The 19,971-nt window shown below is 37.0% G+C and overlaps 1 protein-coding gene across 2 annotated transcripts in view; it reads right to left on the reverse strand.

Annotated features, from left to right (window-relative positions):
• Positions 1–19,971, reverse strand: part of Aass (aminoadipate-semialdehyde synthase) — a 63,807-nt gene that overhangs the window by 26,670 nt on the left and 17,166 nt on the right. For both annotated transcript variants that reach the window (XM_046422391.2, XM_046422392.2), the window contains exons 5-14: positions 19,014–19,081; positions 18,755–18,901; positions 17,767–17,845; positions 17,521–17,648; positions 14,137–14,285; positions 11,861–11,983; positions 11,379–11,490; positions 3,167–3,226; positions 2,775–2,842; positions 239–360 (exon numbers count right to left, since the gene is read on the reverse strand). In XM_046422391.2, coding sequence (XP_046278347.1) covers positions 239–360; positions 2,775–2,842; positions 3,167–3,226; positions 11,379–11,490; positions 11,861–11,983; positions 14,137–14,285; positions 17,521–17,648; positions 17,767–17,845; positions 18,755–18,901; positions 19,014–19,081 — 1,056 coding nt within the window. The remainder of the gene's footprint in view (positions 1–238; positions 361–2,774; positions 2,843–3,166; positions 3,227–11,378; positions 11,491–11,860; positions 11,984–14,136; positions 14,286–17,520; positions 17,649–17,766; positions 17,846–18,754; positions 18,902–19,013; positions 19,082–19,971) is intronic.

The raw sequence follows: 19,971 nt of genomic DNA on the forward strand, positions 1-19,971 counted from the left end.
GTATGGCAATATGTAAATCAATGGATGTGTAACCGATGTGAATCTGCAATCTGTATACGGGGTAAAAATGGGAGTTCATAACCCACTTGAATCAAAGTGTGAAATATGATATATCAAGAACTATGCAATGTTTTGAGCAAACAACAATAAAAAAATTAAAAAAAATAAATAAATAAAATAAAATTTACATCAGTTTTTCTTCTTCCAAAAAAAAAAAAAAAAACAAGGGCTTATTTACCTACTGTTATTTCTATGTTTCTGTCTCTTGACAGGTATTCTAACACAGGTTCAGACACGTAGCCAGATCCAAGAACCAACACCTTTTTCTTGGTACTCATTGAAATTGATTGAACACGTTCTCTGTGGGGGGAAAAATAGGTGGGGGGTATCATTTAAAATCTTATGCATTATATATAGCAGAATCTTTCTATCCCCAAAACAAAGCAAAACCTGGACTATGAGGAAATAATTTCTCCCACACTACTTAAATAAGAACTTGAACAGAAATTCCTTATACCAATTTAGATTTTGTAGGATGGAGACAGAAGCCTCACATCACTGAGATGTCCTGTGTGTGTCGACGTCCCATGCAGACACTGGACCACTTCTTGGCTTACTCATAACTCTAAGTTGGCTTTACAGTTTTTCCTTCAAGGGGATATGATTCAGTCGTGCTAAGGGCTTTCCTTTGGGACTTGATTTGAATCCTCACAACAGTGCAAAGAGACAATAATCTGAGATCACTATTATACACATTAGAAGTTGTTTTGCTATGTATCTTTAGGGTCATATGAGAACAGTCAAAATCATAGCTCTAAAATTACAAATGCAATGGCTTTACTGTAGAAACTTGAGGCTAATTCCAGGATGGAGTTTCATTTTCGAACAGTTTGTTCTGTTAGAATTCAAACCTTATTCTGGGAAAAAGCCTTTCTTTCCTACAAACAGTGATGAAGACATCGTTATAAACCCATTAATGCTTTGAATATGGAAGGTACTCATAAAGTGTCTTAAGAGAGAGAGAGAGAAAATTTTTTAATATTTATTTTTTAGGGTTTTTTTTGGTGGACACAACATCTTTTATTTGTATGTGGTGCTGAGAATCGAACCCAGCGCCACAGGCATGCCAGGCGAGCACACTATCGCTTGAGCCACATCCCCAGCCCTCATTAAGTGTCTTTTGAATCAAATTCCCAAATATCAACATGAAACCATAGAGCTGGCCTAGTGCCAGAAGCTGTTTTAATCTTTAGGCCAGGATGTCTCTCAAATTATAAACCATGAATCTTTTCATTATTAACAAATGATAAATATAAATATAACATGTCCCTGCCTCTCTTCACTCACACCATATGCATATCACTAATGAGAAAAGATCTCCCTAACTGCTATTCCCATCCCATTTCACCTTCCAAAGAATCACCATTAATTGGTTACTGTATAATCTTTCTATAACATTTTCTAAATTTTGTGTAATTAAAACTTTTTGATGTATAAATATAAAATGTTCAAAATATGTTTTAAAGCACTCATTCCTAGATTCTAACCCTGTTCACTTCTTCAGGATCCCCAAGACCCTGGTTCCAGGTGAATGATCACTGGGCCAAGTGATGAAAAGAACACAAGAATCAGACAGGATTCAAACTAAGGTAAATTTTCCTTTCAAAATGCAATCTTCATTATCAGTCTCCTAGCACAAGAATTCATTGGGGAAGGTAGAAGGTGAAGTCCTAATAGTTGGAACCAAGGAGACCTGCTACTACATGAAATATGGTACATTGTGAAGATATTATTGTCATTGGTCATATTAGCTATGTGACTGGTGTAAGTAGTGAAAAAGGTAATCAGATAATGAGAATAAAAAGACAGAGGAAGCTGTAGGATACACCACGTGCAGTTGCCCCTCTAGGAAATTCTCTGATGGCATTATAGAGCTAGCTTCTTTTTAAAAATAATTAAACACTCTTTTGCCAGAATGCTTCATTGCTTCATTAAATAAAGCAAACCCATGTGCGAAAGACATAACTTTGAAATACTTGATCTGGGCAGATCTTTTTACTCACTTCTTATAGGGAGAACCACTGAGCAAGACATATTTTTGTTTTCTCACTCTAGTTTCTCCTGAGAATTCAGTCACAAGCTATGTTTTTAAATGTGAAGAGACCAGTGGAGCAGATATAAATACAAACTAAGTGTAATCAGCTGGAGCAAATCAGAATATTCCAAAGAAGTGTCAATGTTTTCAGAATCCAAGAAAAGAAACAGGAGTCTCAGCTGAATACCTAAGAGAACTATTATCTTAGGTAGATTTGCTAAAACATTATGTGGCACCTTCTTTCAAATGAGAATCCCTAGGAAAAATTACCTGTCACTATTTGCTTTGTTCACTATTTCCCTTAATGTCTTCCTAAGAGCCCACTTTCCAGAACCACACACTAGACAAAAGAAAGTCCCAACCTTCATCTAAAATCCAAATGGAAAACACCACAGTGGAGTTAATATTCTCATTTTCCTTTGAAAAAAATGACTGAGGAATCAAAACACACGAAATGCTAGAGGAAGAACAAGGGGCTACTCAAATGACAGCCCTTTTGGACTTTTGCTTATTTAAGTTCAGTCACTTCGCTTGGATGTTCTACATTTACAGAGACGACAGGATCAAAATTAGCAGGCTGTATAAGCCTAAAATTAAGAACTCCCATTGAAGTTTTTAAAAAATACTCATCAAATCCAAGAACAAATGTATAAAACAGGAGAATCTAAACCGTACTTACCTACTCTCTCGAAGTTTCTGGATATATTTGTATTTATCAGTCAATGTACCATTGGATGTGATCACTGCCTAAATGTATATGACACAAGAAATTTCTTTTAGCATCCAACTAATTCAGTCCTACAAACATGGGCTGGTGACCAATAGAAAAGAGGCAGAGGGGCAGAAGTCAAAAGTCACCCACACTCTCCTCCTGCTGTCTCCCAAAATTGAGTCAGACAATGACAAAAGTCACATCTCTCAAATTAACATCCCAGCATCCTTCTAGCCTTTCTCCCTTCTTCCTAAATTTCCAGAGAGAGAGAAAGAGGGAGAGAGAATGAATAAAGGACAGAGGGGAGTGAGGATGGTCTTCAGAAAATACATTCATGTAAAGAAATTCTTATAACTTACGTCTCGCACCACAGGAGAAAAATTCTGACTTTCAAGAGGCTGTGATGCATCCGATAATAACTGAAAGAAAAGAGATTCAGGAGAGATAAGTGATACTGAGAAGGTGACTTCTTGGTGTTTGTATCCATACTAAAATATTAGTCAAAAAACTGAAAGAAATTATTAGAGTTTATTGAAGATCACGAAATATAAATACTTAGCAATAGAAATCTTCTGTAAGTAATCAAGTCTGCTCCCAAGAGTGTGTGGTAATTTCAATCCAATTTTAAAACTAAATTTTGACTGCAATCATTGCTTGCTAAGAACACACACAAAAGCTGATCTTTCCCACCTACTTAGATGCATCATATTGAGTAGATTATAAATAACCACAAGCTTTAGACCTCTGATACAGAGATCCTCCATTCCAAAAGTTTAAGCTGATCCTTTGGAAGTAGAGAATGGGGTTTGCACTCAGCAAGCCCCCACCCCTACAGTATTAGCTCTATGTGTAGGCATATCGGCATCTTGAAAGTGGTGGAGAGAGTGACTTGAAGAAGTAGAACACAAAAGTCACCCACGCTCTCCTCCCACGGTCTCCCAATAGTGAGTCACACAATGACAAAATGTGGTGAGCCGCTTCTGCTGTTTCTGCAGACTATGGTTGCCATTACAAGATGACGCTGGCTCCGCTGTGGTCTGTGACAAACAACTCCTTATCTGGGAGAGTTGGCACATGATTTTTCACCACCCTGTGAGAAAGCTCCACGCGGCAGCTTTGCATTGGGGCTTGGGATGCTTTATTAAGGCTGGGAGGGGCATCCGAGAGAGAGAAGAAGAAATATCAAGGGCCTGAATAAACTGCTGAAAGAAGATTCTCGAGTTGCGTCTTCCTTGCGGGCAAGGGGTCGCGACAACAAAAGTCACATCTCTCATATTAACATCTGAGCGTTCTTCTAGTCCTCCTCCCTTCTTCCTAGATATCCAGTCTTATATATACTGCCAAGCAATAGAGGGTATATAAGTCAGTGTTATATCTGATTGGCAGGGAAGGCAATTTCTAGAGTTCCTTAACCAAGTGAAAAGGAGAAAATGTACCTAGCAGCAGCAGAGGGTTTACTTACTGTACTAAGACAAATAGAAATTACTTTCATGTATCATATCACAAGACGTACAGGCTATCTATTGGAATGCAGACACTTTTCTAAAAGACAAAAGATGTGTATCTGTAAGCCAAGAGATACTGTGAGAAGCTCACAGAGTCAACAAAACTGGGGTCTTCCCAGTGATTCCTTCTCAGTAACCTCTGCAGGATTCCCTTCTTGGAAAGATTTCTAAGAAGATTCCTCCCAAAGTGACCACAGACCAAAAGATGCTAATAAATAATAATGTGAGGTTCTAATGTCATTTGGCAGATGGTCAATGACTCAACTTGTGCAATTCCCTCTGTTTGCTCTTTTTGTCTCTAATTCCACAGCCTTATCTGGGCCTCACTGTTACCAAGAGAACTGCCTCCTACCTCAACCTCTTCCATCTCTCCCCAGTCTAAAATGCCAGTTTGATTGTCCTAAGTCTGTTTAAAATAACCAAGTAGCTGGCTCTCTGCTGCCTTCAATATGAATTCTCTAGCTTCCTATATGGGTACTAGACTCTCTACACCCTCAGGTCTTTTGGGTCTTCTACCCAACACTCATTCCTATTAAACAGCTTGCCCTTGCCTACCTGGAACTAACTCCCTCTCTTCTTCCTCCAAGATATAACTGAAGAACCATCTCTTCTCTGAATCCTTTACCAAAATCTGCCTCCAAGTACATCTTCAAGGTAAGAACTGCACATAGCATCTTACCATGTGTCTGCCACATGATAAGATGGCAAATATTCAACAAATAAATGATTGGATACATGAAATAATAAATTATTTAAAACTAAATAGATTTTTTTTCCAAACAGAGAACCAAATATTTGGCAAGAAAGATGAACATAGAAGACAACAAAAATCTGCTCAATTACTGCATTTAACTGTCTCCCTTTCTAGAATGTGATCATAACAAAATCCAAGCACAAGGGTCCTAAATCATAGGGTATGTCTTGTCACTTTTACATATAAGACCTTTGATAGCCCATCACTGTTTCCTAAATTAATAGCAAGCTATTCATGTTAGTGTTAAAAAAGTTTTACAAAAACAAAATTAAAAATAAACATGACTCTTTACAATATAAAAGTAACACATTTATCTTTACTGAGTCAGACTTGACAACTCCACTCACAGAACCCATCTCTTACGAAAATTCCTACCTTTGTTTCATCTCCTTCACATTAAATGTCTCCCACTCAAGCCAATTTAAGTGTCATCTCTTTCCTAAGTTGGTTCAACAAGAAGCTGCCTCTCCCTCCACAACTCCACTAGCATCTTTTTGATGGCGATCACATCCCAGCTTATGGCAGGGTTGTACAGTTGCCTCATCCTCTTCCTGAACCTCATGCTTCTACAGGTCAGAAGCCATATTTTAATCTCTCTCTATAGACAAGCCTTGTTCCAATGAATACCCAACAAAAGTCTACCAAATGTAACTGAAACAAAATTGCCAAATTACTTGCAAAGTGATAGCCTGTATCCTGCAATACAACAGAGCTTGGGTGGACCTTGAGTCAAAAAAAAAAAAAAAAAAAAGAGGAGAAAGGAAGGAAAGAAAGGTAACCTAGAGGGAAAGAGGAAAGTGCATATACTCTAAATCTAGTTTCAATGTAGGTATCAGAAAGACTACATAGACAATATACTGATTTTTTTTTAGTGGCAAGCAGATGCACATATATCCAGACTATGAAATAAAGACATTCACTGTTTTTCACAGAAGGCCAGTGCTTAAAGATAATGCTGAGACAGATGGCCCTAAGATCATCCCTCTGCTACTATTTGGAGAACTATAGGTACATATAATATGAAGAAGCTGATTTAATCATCAGATACCCAAGTAATATCTCCTGCCTCAATGTAACCCAAAATCTGACATTTTTAAGATTGCTGTACTGCCTAAAATTCTATCAACCACTGGATTTACACAGGTGCAAATATATCATCTTCTTAAATGTGTATTTTCTATCCAGCAATGGTCATTATCTAGTTTCAGACCAATCTCTCTACTGAAAAAAAAATGGGTAAAACATAAAAAGCCTCAAATTTTATGCTCAAAAAGTATTGAAGACTTGATGTACCTTAACTTGGAAAAGAAAGCCCAAAGGGATGAGTCCAACATTTGACATCTTTTGTCTCCTTCAGGCAGTTGCCAATAGAAAAGTAGTGTCTGAAATGCTGAGAGGTTGAGCAGAAGACAGCAGAAAGGCTGAAAAGCTGAGAAGAGATTTTATATAACATTTAACAGTAAAGTAACAAAAACTGGAATTTGAGGTCAGTTGAAGAGAAATCCTAATGAACACAGATTTTCATTTAGGATACTAAAAGACTCTATTCTAAAATAAGTAGTAAATTGAAGAACATTAGTTCTCAAAGGACTGGAGCACAGCTTTGAGTTACTTACACCCCTAACTGAATTGAGGTGATTTTCTCCTAATATAGATATTTGTTCCCTGTCAAAAACAAAGGAAATCTCTAGAGGAAAATCACACCACATCCAGAGCCTCAAATCATCTCTAAAACTTTATATATGCAGTATCTACCATTCAATCAAAAATAAACAGGCATATGAAATGATAAGAACTGACTTTGAAAACCTAGGAAAAGAGCATCACATAAACAGACACAAGAAGTTAATTGAAATTATCAAAAAATAAATTTAAACTGTGATTAGTACCTTCAAAAAACAAAAGTACAAGATAGATAACTTAAATAGAGAATGGATAAATTTTTAAATGATCAAATATAAATTCCCATTAGATTATAAAATAAAATAATTAAAGTTAATAATTCAGTCTGCTAAAGGGAAGATTAATGAATTGGTACACAGGACATCTATATAACTTTCAAAAGTCAGCAATATTTTCTACTGTTAGAAGTCAGGATAGTGGGTACCTTTAGGAAGAAGAGTCCCCCCTTCTTCCCATAGTGCTAGGAGAAGAAGAAGGGGGTTTCTGGGATGCTAATAGTGTTCTACTTTTGACTTATGTAGTATTCCCAGGGGTCTCTTTGTGATAAGTTATCGGGTTGTACTCTTATGTATCACTTATCAGGGATGCTTTACTATTTTATAAGTGTTTACTTAATATAAAATCTTGTATTTATATTTTGTCTTTAATAAAAAATTGTATTTATTAATACATTTACTGTTATAATAAGTTACATGGGCTAACTCTCAATCATACTTCAGTGCAAATTCATTGAACTGGTTTGTTTTTCTCCTAACATCCATTTGAGATGAACTGTACTGAGTGAATGACAATTTTTACTAAGGACAAACAAGAATAAAATTTTGTGTTCTAAAGGACAAAATAAATAAACATATTTAGAATGTTGAGACATAATTTGTAAATTGACAATGACTTATGACAACTTCTTTGAAGAAGACAATGTTAGAGCAAGTCAAATGAAATGTCAATTCAAGAATTAATAGTCAAAGCCATCCACAAGACACATTGATATTTAATATTTTCCATAACTTAGCCTAATTAGGTAAGAATTGTGCTGAAATCCATAATTTTAGCATCCAAAATTATGACTTACAGCTAAGATTCTCCAACAGCACTTCTGACTATTCTAAAACTCTGCTAGAGCCAAGTTGATTGAATATATTTCTCAGGACCAGAGGGTTTCATTTTAGGGAAAGACTAAGCTCTTGCAAACCACCACTCCTACAGATAACAAAATGAGCTCCGGGCAAAACACAAGCAACAACAGTCTACATTGGGGACTTCAGAGAATGAAGAATAGCCAGCAGTCTGTGGAGAAGTATGAAAACAGCGAGGAAGACCAGAGCAACCGTGGAGTTGCCCTTTCTATGGGCATTGCTTTAAGGAAAAGTCATGCAGCATGAGTGGGTGAAAACATGTTGAAAATGCACCAACTTTCTGACTTAAAGACACAGTGATGGGGCCTATAGCAAGCCTCCAGTGTGAGAGGATAAATGCCAAGAAAGGTAGATTTGGAAAAAGGACCTCCCAACTTCTAGGTAAACTACTCTGCGTCTCTAAGGACTCCCACACTGAGCAAGGAAAGGCCAGATTATAGGCTTGCCAGGTAAAAATGAAAGAGCTGAAGGTTTATTTGAACTACTCCTTTCCACAGGTGAGAGAATTTTTAGCTAGCCTCTAACCAAGATAATTGTCTACTTTAGAAAATTAATACTTTTCATAAAATTATAACAATCCAGAATCTTCACAGCAAAACATTCATGTCATTCAGGACACAAGCCCAAATCATTCAATATATGACAAGTAGAAAACCATGATCCATTCTCAAAGGAAGAACAATCAATAAAGTTTAATCCCAAGTTCACTCTGAATGTTGCAAAGGCAAACAAGAATAAAATTTTGTGTTCTAAAGGACATAAATAAATATATATTTTAATTTTGTGTTCTAAAGGACATAAATAAATAAACATATTTAGAATGTTGAGACATAATTTGTAAATTGACAATGACTTATAACAACATTATAAGTGCCCCCTTAGCCATGGTTTTACTTTCCAAGGTTTCAACGACCCTTAGTCAATCACAGCCCGAAAATATTAAATAGAAAATTCCTGAAATAAAAAAATGCATACATTTTAAATTGTATACCATTCTGGGTACCATGATATAATTTTACATAGTCCTTCCTCCTTCCACCAGGCATGGGAATCATCCCATTTTCTACTGTATCCACTGTGAATGTTACCCACTCCAAAGTCACTTTGTCTTGGTTATCAGATCATTTGAGGTGGTATTGCATTGCTTATGTTCAAGTAATCATTATTATATAGTAATTCATTGCTATGTGACAGTACCTAGGCAATTCACCTCATGTCATCTCATCCCATGGGCATTGTATCATCTCACATCAGGACAAGAAGAAGGCTATATACAGTGCAATAAGAAATTTTGAGAGACAGCACACTGACATAACTTTATTACAGTATATTTTTATAATTATTCTATTACATTATTAGTTATTATTATTAATTTCTTACTGTGTCTGATTTAGAAATTAAACTTTATCAGAGTTGGATGTGGTAGTGCACACCAATTATAACCCCAGTTACTCAGGAGGCTAAGGTAAGTCTAGCCTAGAAAAAATAGCAAGTACCAATCTCAAAACAAAAACAACAAAAACCCCTTTATCATAGGAACACATCTATAGCTAAATGCATAGAACATAACAGAAATATCAATGGTTTCAGGTATCCACTCAGGGTCTTAGAATATTTCTCCTGCAGCTAAGGAAAATAAAAATAAAGACTATAAAGTGGCTTTTATAACTATGCTCCATATAATAAACAAAAATGCACTCACAAAATATTAAAAGAAATTCTTAACAAGGAAATCAAAAACTGCCAAAACATGGCAATTCTAGAACTGAAAATACAATATTCAAATTTTCTTTTAAATCACAGGAGGGGCTTGTTAGCAGAATACAGAATACGAAGACATTTTCAGATAAAAGATAAAAGAACCTGTTACCAGCAAGTCTGTACTTTAAAAAGTGCTAAATTAAGAAGTTCAGTCTGCAAGAAAATCAGGCTAAAAGGAAATTATTAGAAAGCATCAAAAATAGTAAGCATCTGGGGAAATTTACTATTTTTTTCTATACACATACTATACAGGCACTGAGACATTTACAATTTCAGAATTTTAGGACTGCAGAGACATTAAGGTGATGTATTACCAGCACCTCATATTTTCAGAGGAAATGTCTGAGGCTCAGAAAGGTAGTGCTTAAGGCCATAAAAGCAAGCAGATGTCTCCAAGACAACCTGGCATATAGACTCTCCTTATGCTACTTTAATCCCTCAACACCAGCTCCAAGACACATTGCAGGTCCAGCGCCCATCAGGAACTCTTCACAGTCTCAACTTCTCTTTGCTTCTGTTTCTTAATCTGTAAATGGGCTTTAAAATGGCACCTTCCTGGCAAGGTTCTCATGAGCGTTTAAAGTCAAAACAGAACCAGTTCTTTGAACACTGCCTTGAACACAGAAGATGCAATATTGCACCCAACCATGTTAACACTGCCTGTCTGCATTTTCCAAAGCCTGCTACTTCTTCCTGCTGGCTTGTTTCAAGAGAAGAAACAAAGGGTCAAAGTGGAATACTGTTTATCTGTGCTCCATGAAGTTTAAATATGCTGTGTTTAAAATTTTTTTCAACTAAAAGTGTTTGTAAATTTTCCTGTGATTTCTTCTTAACCCATGAGTTGTTCAAAGACGGCAATGATAGACTGGAGGTTTGACTTGCTCTGGCTCCACTGACTATGGCCCCATCTTGGCCTGAGAACACCTGAGTGAGAATGTGAGAACAGCAAGAGCCATTTCCAGCTCTGGAACCCTTACCACAGGCAGGCAGCCATTAGCAAGAAAAGTAAAGTGCAGCTTTACTTTTGTCCAAGCCCAAGATAAATGCCAAAGTAAAAAAGAAAAAAAAAATGGAATTTAGAAAACACAGTATTTCAGTAGTCCATCACTGATCACATAAGAAAGTTCAAGATCGCCACAAAAGCTGTCACTTTACTAAGCATTATTGCCTAAGGACCCATAAAATTTTCTGTATTCTTTATTTTTCAAGTCTGTTAATCATAGCACAATTCACACCCCAATTTGAACTGACCTAGACAGCAAGAATTTTAAAATAAAGCAAGGCTTGCTGGGCATGGTGGTGCATGCAGTAATTCCAGCTACTCTGGAAGACGAGGCAAGAGGATCACAAACTTGAGACCAGTCTGAGCAACTTAGCAAGACCCTGTCTGAAAATAAAAAAAGTAAAAAGGACTGGAGATACTGTCCAGTGGTAGAGTACCCCTGGATTTAATCCCCAATACTGAAAAAATAATAATAACAAATCAAGTTTTATAACAAACTGTATAACGAGAGACTAATGTAATTTGTAATTAAGCTTGAAGGCAATGATATACTTACATTCCCTGTGAACCAAGTAAGCAGAATATGTAAAATAAAAGTGTATCAGGGGGATGGGGTGGCATTTCATTTTACAACAGATTTCTTAGACACAGAAGACCAGAACATTCATGAGTTTGCTCCATAATTTTATTTAAAGTCAGGGTTGTTGCTGAGGCTACCAGTCTGCTTACCATTTCTTCAACATAAGGGTAAAGCATGTCTCCAAAGTATTCTGTAGCTTCAATTGGAAGTTGTGCTGGCAAATTGTCAATAGAACACATCAGAATCCCAGAGCCTTCAACACTAGGAAAAGCAATATGCTTTATTCAGATGTACAAAACATTATTAGTAAGCTCTAACTTCTCCTGATGTCTCCTCCACTATATTTGCTTCATTAGTTTTCATAATTCTGTACAAAATATATAATAATATAAACAAAACCTTTTTTTCTTTAGCAACCCATCTCCCACTTAAATATAGTATATGTGTATTGAAGTATTCAAATTTGCATGTGGTTTTTCTATAAAAAATTTTAACATGATTAAGCATCTCTTTCCAAATACATATGCCTTTATAAAGAAGTAAAACTGAGTACTTCAGACTCATATATCAAGGTAAGGAAGTGATGTATTATTATGCATCATTCACCATCTAACTGCTTTAACAAACTTACCTATCATGAATAATATGCTGGTCAGCGTCATACATGCAAAAAGGATGCTCTATTGTAGTACACTCCGTCATGAAATCTATAGATCCTCCTGTGTCCGCTGAAATGTCACATATTGCCACAAGTCTGAAATCAATATCAGTACTTAGATAAGAGGATGGAATTCTGAAGCTTCCAACAAGACTAACAATGAATTACAATGAAAGATGCTTAGAACAATGTTCCATGTGGGTGCCAAATATTTTCCAGGCACTTGGGCTCTTTTTCTTATAGTTCAGTCTTTAAGACACTGTGAGGATCTGAGATATAAGAATCATCCCAGTATACAGTTTAGTCTTTACAAGAAAAAAAATAAAGGAATGGAAGGAGAGAAGAATAAAGGGAAGGAGTGAAAACTAAATAAAATTGGAAAATACCTTCCCTAGAAAAATCATTGACAGCAGACTGGTTATAGTTAAACCAGTTAATCATCTCTAAATAACTGGTAAAGTTTCAATTGCACTATTTCCACTTACTTAGTGCAACGGGCCCTCTACATCATGAATTCCACATCTGTAAATCCAAACAAGACTCAAAAAAATAATTGAAAAGAAAATTATACCTCTGCTCATCATGTACAAATATCTTTCCTTGTCATTATTCACCAAACAATTCAGCAAACAATGATATGGTTCAGTCTTTAAGACACTGTGCTATTACATAGCATTTTAATTGTATTAGGTAGTATAAGTGATCTAGAGATGATTTAAGTGTACAGGAGATATGCATAGGTTATATGCAAGCATTCACTATTTATATAAGAGACTTGAGTGTCTGCAGATAGTGGTTTTCACAGAGTTCTAGAAAAAAATTCTCTCTAGATACAAATGAGTATACTATGTGATTTTACATGTAATTACATGGAAATCTAGGATTGTGAACAAAAGTTTCAACCCAATATTTGAAAGCCTTTAGAGGTTGGTAGTAATTTTTCTATTCAATCTTTAATTACCACATGCCTACATAAATACTATGGATAGACTGTCCCACTCAGTATCTTAAATTATACATTAGCTCCATATTTACCAAGCTTCAATTGGAAGTTGTGCTGGCAAATTGTCAATAGAACACATTATTACTTGAAATTCTCCTTTTTCTCATTTCTCCCCAGCAAGGCTTTGCTGGGCCCAGTGTGTTAGCCACAAGACAGGTACTGTTAGGGACACTATGCTTACAAGGGCCTGGAGGGCTGCTGCCCCTTTAAATGACTGTTAACACGACTTCAAAGTTGTTTTTTATTTCTTTGTTTGCTTCAGATAAAATCCTTCAGACAAAATTCCAAGGAACCAGCCAAAATTGCCAAATCATGCTGACCCATGCATTTTAGGTGACCTAAACTTTGTTCGTTTTAATATTAGCTTCTCTGCCCAGAGGCATTCCCATTATCTTTTGAACATGTCATGTAGGAAGAAGCATGGCTTCAAACTGAGTATGCTTCTACATATGATGATGACAACTCTTTCCTATATGAATATGCATGAATTTCAAAAAAAAAAATGTCTCTTGCTTTCTTGGCTCAGAGAATTATTCCCAATGTTCTCCTTACTAACTGCAGGTAAGAAACTTTTCTTCACTCTCTATCTCCTGGTTGTGCTTGTGGGCTTTGCACTCAAAGGGAAAACCCTTGTGTTTGGTTACTAGTGCTCCCACTTTCTTTAAACACCCCTGATATTGTTGCTCCTACCATTCCCTAGCCATTTGCCTGATATCAGCTGCATACCTGAGAGCAGCAAATGTTGTTTTACTCTTATCTATCCCTTAGTTTAGCAGAGTGCTAACAGACAAGTTGTTTGACAAATATTGGTTGATTGATTGATTCGTTCAACATTTAATAATTATTTGAATGCCTATTCTATATCAGGCAATGTACCCAGTGCTTGTGGCCATGATAAATGATACCTATCTTTAAGGAAATGAAGTTCTAATAGGAAAAAGAAAATTTTAAACACAAGAAAATAAATAATCATGAATTTAGGAGGGAAAAGGAAGAAAAAATGAGAGAGATGGGAATGGGATGCAAGAGAAGACTTCTGAGGAGGTTCCTCAAGATCCCTATGGAATTGCAGGAGTCAGAAGAAAGGTTTAAGGAGGGAGGGTTAACTGTGCCATATGTTGCTAAGACGGCAAGTCAGTCATAAACAACCAAGTTCTCTGATATGTAGGAACATTATAAGTTTGACTTCCCTAACAATGTATGCTGCTACTAAAAACTTCCATTAGTGCTGAAATAAAATTCTTACCTGTGAGGTAAGGCAGGGCAGCCTTCAACAGCAACAACTGAGGACTTGACTGGAGCCAAGAGACTTTGAGCATCGTGGCGGGTTAATAGGCGAGGAGTGTTTTGTTCCCAGTAGATTCCATTAATTAAACAAGTTGTATAAGGTGCAATCTGTAAAGTTCACATTCAACAAAACAGGAGATAGCCTATTTTAATACCCTGTGCTACCTATCAATAAAACCCCACAGAAACAATATTACTTCTAATGAATATAGCTACCTTTTGAAGCAAAGATAAAAATACCTTCCCAGATTTCAAAATATAATTACCCTCATTAGGGAAGAAAATATGAACATAATAATTACTCTAATAGGGTTGGGGTTGTGGCTCAGTGGTACAGCCTGGCATGCATGAGGCACTGGGTTCAAACCCAGCACCACATAAAATAAACTAAATAAACAAAATAAAGGTATTGTGTTCATCTACAACTAAAAATATTTTTTAAATAAATATACTAATGTTTGTGTCTATTGCATAGCAAAGAAGAGAGAATCAAATAACCTAAGATACCAGTAAGGTGTGACCTAAATCATACTACTTCAACTTTACTGAGATGTTTTACTTACCTGCTAGATGGGGATAATGTACACCCTATTCCTCAAAAGAATGCTATGATGATCAAATCAGATAACTTCTGGAAGCTCCATTGAGAAATGTACTGCATAAACATGGTAACCAAGTCACTACCAGTCTCATATGACATCCAATCACCATACCTCCATGCCAGGGGATATGAATGGGGGGAAATTTACTAGATTCAAAATTTTTCAGCTCAAAATTAGTTTCATACATTTTTGCACGAAACTTAAGCATCTCAATCAGAAGGTAAACAGATATAACATCAGTCCATGCTGTACTACTTAAATTTCATACCAGAATCAAACATTGTAAATTATGTAGAGCATTCTTTTCACAATATACATATACATTTTAGTGTGCTTAATTTTTCATTTGTTAGTTTATTTTTAAGAGGATTTTTGCATGACTAATGACTATAAAACACACAAATAAATTTTATTTCTTAAGCTAGGTGTGGTAGTGAATGCCTTTAATTCCAGCAACTCGGGAGGCTGAGGCAGGAAGATTGCAAGTTCAAGGCCAATCTCTGCAACTGAGTGAGGCTCTGTCTCAAAATAAAAAAGAGTTTGGGATGTGACTCAGTGGTTAAGCACTTCTGGGTTCAATCCCCATACCCAAAATGAATAGATAAATAAATAAATAGTGGTTTTTAGAAGGTGAGAAAAGTGTGTCCCATCAGAAGGACTTGTTGTGTAAGCAGCTCTCTTGTACAATGATTATGTAGCCAAACTATCTCCCCCTGACCCCTTGTAAGCATCACGTGCATTTTAAGATGACTGGCTACTATGGTTTGGATGTAGAGTGTCCCTGAAGTTAAAAGCTTATTCTTAGCCCATGACACTAGTTGGAGGGGAATAGAACTTTTTAGAGGTAGAGCCTGGTCTTCAGGTCCCTGGGACTGTGCCCTCAAAGGGAATATGAAGAATTTGGTGTCTTCTGCCTTCTCTTTCCCTCTTTCTTTTCCAATTCGAGATGTTAGTGCTCACTCTGACATGTGTTTCTACCATTGTCTCCTGTCATTTGTCCTCACTTGAAGCCAAAGCAATTGGGGTTGCCCTATCTTGGGCTTAAACCATCAAAACTGTGAGCTAAATAAATCTTTCCTCTTTTAAAGTAAGTCGACTCAAGTATTTTTTGTAGTAATACAAAGCTAACTAATACCCCCCCCAAAAAAAAAGAAAGAAAGAAAGAACAAAGGATACTGTGAGTAGTAAGTGTTATTATAACTATATCTAGATATATTTAGGAAGCTCTGGGACTGATTGACTGGCAGAGGTTGAAAGAGTTTGGAAGAGCAAGCTAGAAAAAGTCTAGAATGCTCTCCAAGTGGAACATTATGGGGCCATGGTGGCTTCCACTGAGATTTCAAAGGAAAGCCTGGAAACTAGACAAAAGTTTCATGTAGGGCTGAAGTCTCTGTGGGGACTATTGATAAGATGATGCTTATTGGAATTGTGGGAATGGAGTCAAAGAGAGGACCCCAGAAGGATAGAGCAACCCAAAGTGTGCAACAGCTGCTAGGGAAAGCTTCGAGCAGCATGCCATATAAGCCATGGAGAGCTGCAGACATCAGTGTGCAGTCCATGAATACAGCCATGTGGGGCAACAAAGCCAGCTGGGTAGAGCTGCCCAAGGCCTTAGGGGCCCAACTCAGGCCCCAGTGTGCCTGCCATGCTGGACTGGAGGTTTAGGATTTAATATCTGCCTGCTGGATTTCACTTACTTTGGGTGAATTATCCCTTTTCACTTGCCTGTTCCCTGCTTTTGGAATAGAAGTTATACTCCATGCCTGTCCTGCCATTTTATCTTTGAAATATATAGCTGGAGGAGTTTGCCTTTTGTTCCAGATGAGCCTTGGGAATCTTTGAATTAATGCTGGCTGACTTAAGCCTCTGGGACCATTGGGGATGGAATGCTTTATGTTGAATGTGAGGACATGAGTTTGAGCAGACCAGAGATAAAATGCTATGGTTTAAACATGGTTTGTTCCTCTGAACTCATGCAGAAGTGTGACCTCCAATGTTTTATATTAATGGTTTTTAGAGAGTGGAAACTGAATCCATCCATGGTGTTTATAAGTGGAGCCTTTAGCAATTGAGTAGATTGGATTAGGCCAACAGGGTGGAGCCCCCCAAATTAATTCTTGGTGGTATTATAGGAGAGGGAAAGCGGCTGCATGGAGAGTGGGACACATGCTCTCCCACCACAACATGATACAGCCAAGGGGGACCACCACCAGAATGTAAGCCATGCTGTTTGGTCTGCCAGACTACAAATCTGTGCTTAATAAGCCACTCTTCTTTATAAAATTACTCTGTCCTTGGTGTTTTTTAAATAGCAATGGAAAGTTAATACACCAGCTGAGTTTATGATTGCAATTTGTGGCCAGAGAAAGGATAAACCCATGTTAGATCAAACCTCATAGACATTGTACTTTGCCAAAAGCACTAACTAATCCAGGATTATACAGAGTCAACAATCCATAGAAAATAGTTTAGAGCTTTTGGGCACAGGCAGACTCAACGTAGAAACAGATATCAAACCAAAGAACATACCCACAGAAACCCCAAAACCACTAAGGAAGGGCCACTCCAAATACCAGTAAAAGCCAGCAACTCCTAAGACCAACTCATGATTCACAAAGGACTCCCAGCTAGCGATATGAAGAAGTGAAAACCCATGTGCATGTTTATAATTTCTCTCCTTGAAAAGAGCCTAACTACAGTGCACCATAAGCAGTGACTCCCAAGCTGAATGTGATACTCACATCAGTATTAAAACGACTTATGTACCGCTCAGGATGTTTGTCATACTCTACAGGGTCATACACACCATCTGTTTTCCTGACAAGATGATGATGTCGACTTAACACCGTCCCATACACTTTCCTGAGGTCTTGCAGAGGAAAAAGAAATTAACAAACTGGGTGACAAATGATAATGATGCATGGTGATAAAAACACTATAACACAGATACTGTAAAATGGTACAGACAGTCTTCCCCCTCCCCTTACCTCCAGTTTGGGAAACTTCCTTTAATTCATGGGGCTCCACATATTCACAGGGCAGTTCATTAAAGATTTCTTGGGCTCCCTGTAAAAAATGTTTCAAGTAAACATCTAAAAATCAATTTTAAAAAAGAGCCAAAGCAGTTTCCGGTAAAGATTCCAATTGTTTTCCCCACAATTTTATAACTGAACTTGCCTGGCCCTGCAACCATAGCTGCAGCATAGAAGTACAGATGAACTTCTTGCACACAGCCTGCAAACCAGCTTTATTCCAGTTTTTAAAAGCATGCATTAGAAGGGGCTTTAGACTTTTTTTTTTCACTAAAGTTACTCAGAAAAGCAACAATAGTGTTTAGAAATATAGATACAATACAATATATCTATTTCTTTTTTTATTCATTGCAGAAGAAAAAATTAGATGGCTACCTCACAATATAATAGTAGCAGAGATGTCCTCTTTGTAAGATATTTTCATTAAAGGTCTATTTTTCAATCATAAGTTTCTGAGGGAGATTACAAATGTATTCTAAAACCACCTCAAGAGGAAGTATTAAATACTTTCTTGAATTACTCTAATATCTTACTGGCAAAACTCCAAGTAGTCTTGAAAAATGTATATACTGGAGTTACTTCCAAACTTTTGGACATGTCAGTGATGAAGGAAAACTAAATCACCCTAAGAACAATGTTACATACTTCACAATTAGTATCTCAAGAAAGACAGAAACAGAGAAAGGAAGAAAGGGAGGGGGAAATGGAGGAGGAGAAAGAAAGGAGAGAAAGAGAAATAAAGAGTATTTCAAACCTCTGATAGAGCAGAATTCACCAAAAGCAAAGAAAATGTTTGGACCATTATTGTTCTTTGCTATAAGAAAAATTTGTAGTTAATTAAAATACTGAAGATAGAATGTCCATTCTCTATTGGAAACAGGCACAGAATGGCCCAACTTCATGTCTCCAATTGCTTTACAGAAGGAAGACACATGAAATTTACCTTGGATACATTACCAGTCCCTGTGAATACAAATGTTAAGGGCCCTATCGACTTTGGCATTAAACCCAGAGATATTTCATAGCCAGCATCACGGACAGCTTGCACAGCCTGGCTGCTATTCCTGTAGTTATGAGCCATGCCAAGATGCTGAAAGCAAGCACACACGATTCAAGTTAGTCTAGTAGCTGACATATTTTTCTATTCTTAAAGTGTTATGTATGCTTTCAAAAAAAAAATAAACAAAAGAAATATCTCTCACCATAAAAGGTGTGTGATGTCCCAAAGCAAGGAGCCTTAAACCCATTCCATGTAAAATGTTGATCATCCCTATTGCAGAGTCAGACCAACAGAAAGACAATTAATGAGTGACGTTGAATATCAATGTACAAAATAAATTCTACTCTTAGGCATTAATCAAGAGAAAGTACAAATTTTTCTCTTTGCCCATTTGTCCATGTGCTCAGTGCCTGGGGAAGCATAAACATAGTAGCTCAGATTCAGAAGGGGCTTCAGTAGATCTTATCCATTTCTTCAGCTTTCTGCCATCCAATGTCCTAACCCAGTAGCATCATTTATCCCTTTTACTGTTGATCCTGGTAAAGTGGAGTATCCTCTTCTCACCTAGAGTTAATCTCTCCTTGACGAAAGATCCCATCCCTTCCCTTCTTCCCAGGGAATTTACTCTTGAACCACTCCCTTATCTTGAACCACTACCTATTCCTCTCTACCAGTTCATTCTTTTTTTTTAATTTATTCTTTTTACTTATATATAACACCAGGATATGCCCTGAAATAATCATAAAAGCATGGAACCCAACACACTCCAATTCAGTCCCTAGTGTTTCCCCCACCTTATCCTTAAGCACCCTCCCTCAAACCCACCATCCCTCTTCAAACCATTTACAGTTTACTTTTTTGTTGTTGTTATCAAATTCATGTCCTGTGGACACACTCAATGCCAGGACCCACCATGCTGTGTCCTTGCATGCTCATAAGAAAGTTCGATCATATTCGATCCATTCTTCTTCCCTTTTCCTGTCCCTTCTTCCTCCTCCTCAATCCCCTTTGTCTACTCCACTAATCTTTCCTCTATTTTGATGAATTCCCTCTCTACTGGTTCATTCTTATCAACATGTAAACATGCTCCCATCTCTCCCATACCAAAATCAAAGTTGTCATTGACCCTAGGGCTCCCACCAGCTGTTTAATAACCTAAA

The sequence above is a fragment of the Marmota monax genome, unplaced genomic scaffold (assembly GCF_021218885.2).
Source record: "Marmota monax isolate L192 unplaced genomic scaffold, Marmota_monax_Labrador192_F-V1.1 WCK01_AAM20220418_F8-fsc00027, whole genome shotgun sequence".
Taxonomy (NCBI): Eukaryota; Metazoa; Chordata; class Mammalia; order Rodentia; family Sciuridae; genus Marmota; species Marmota monax.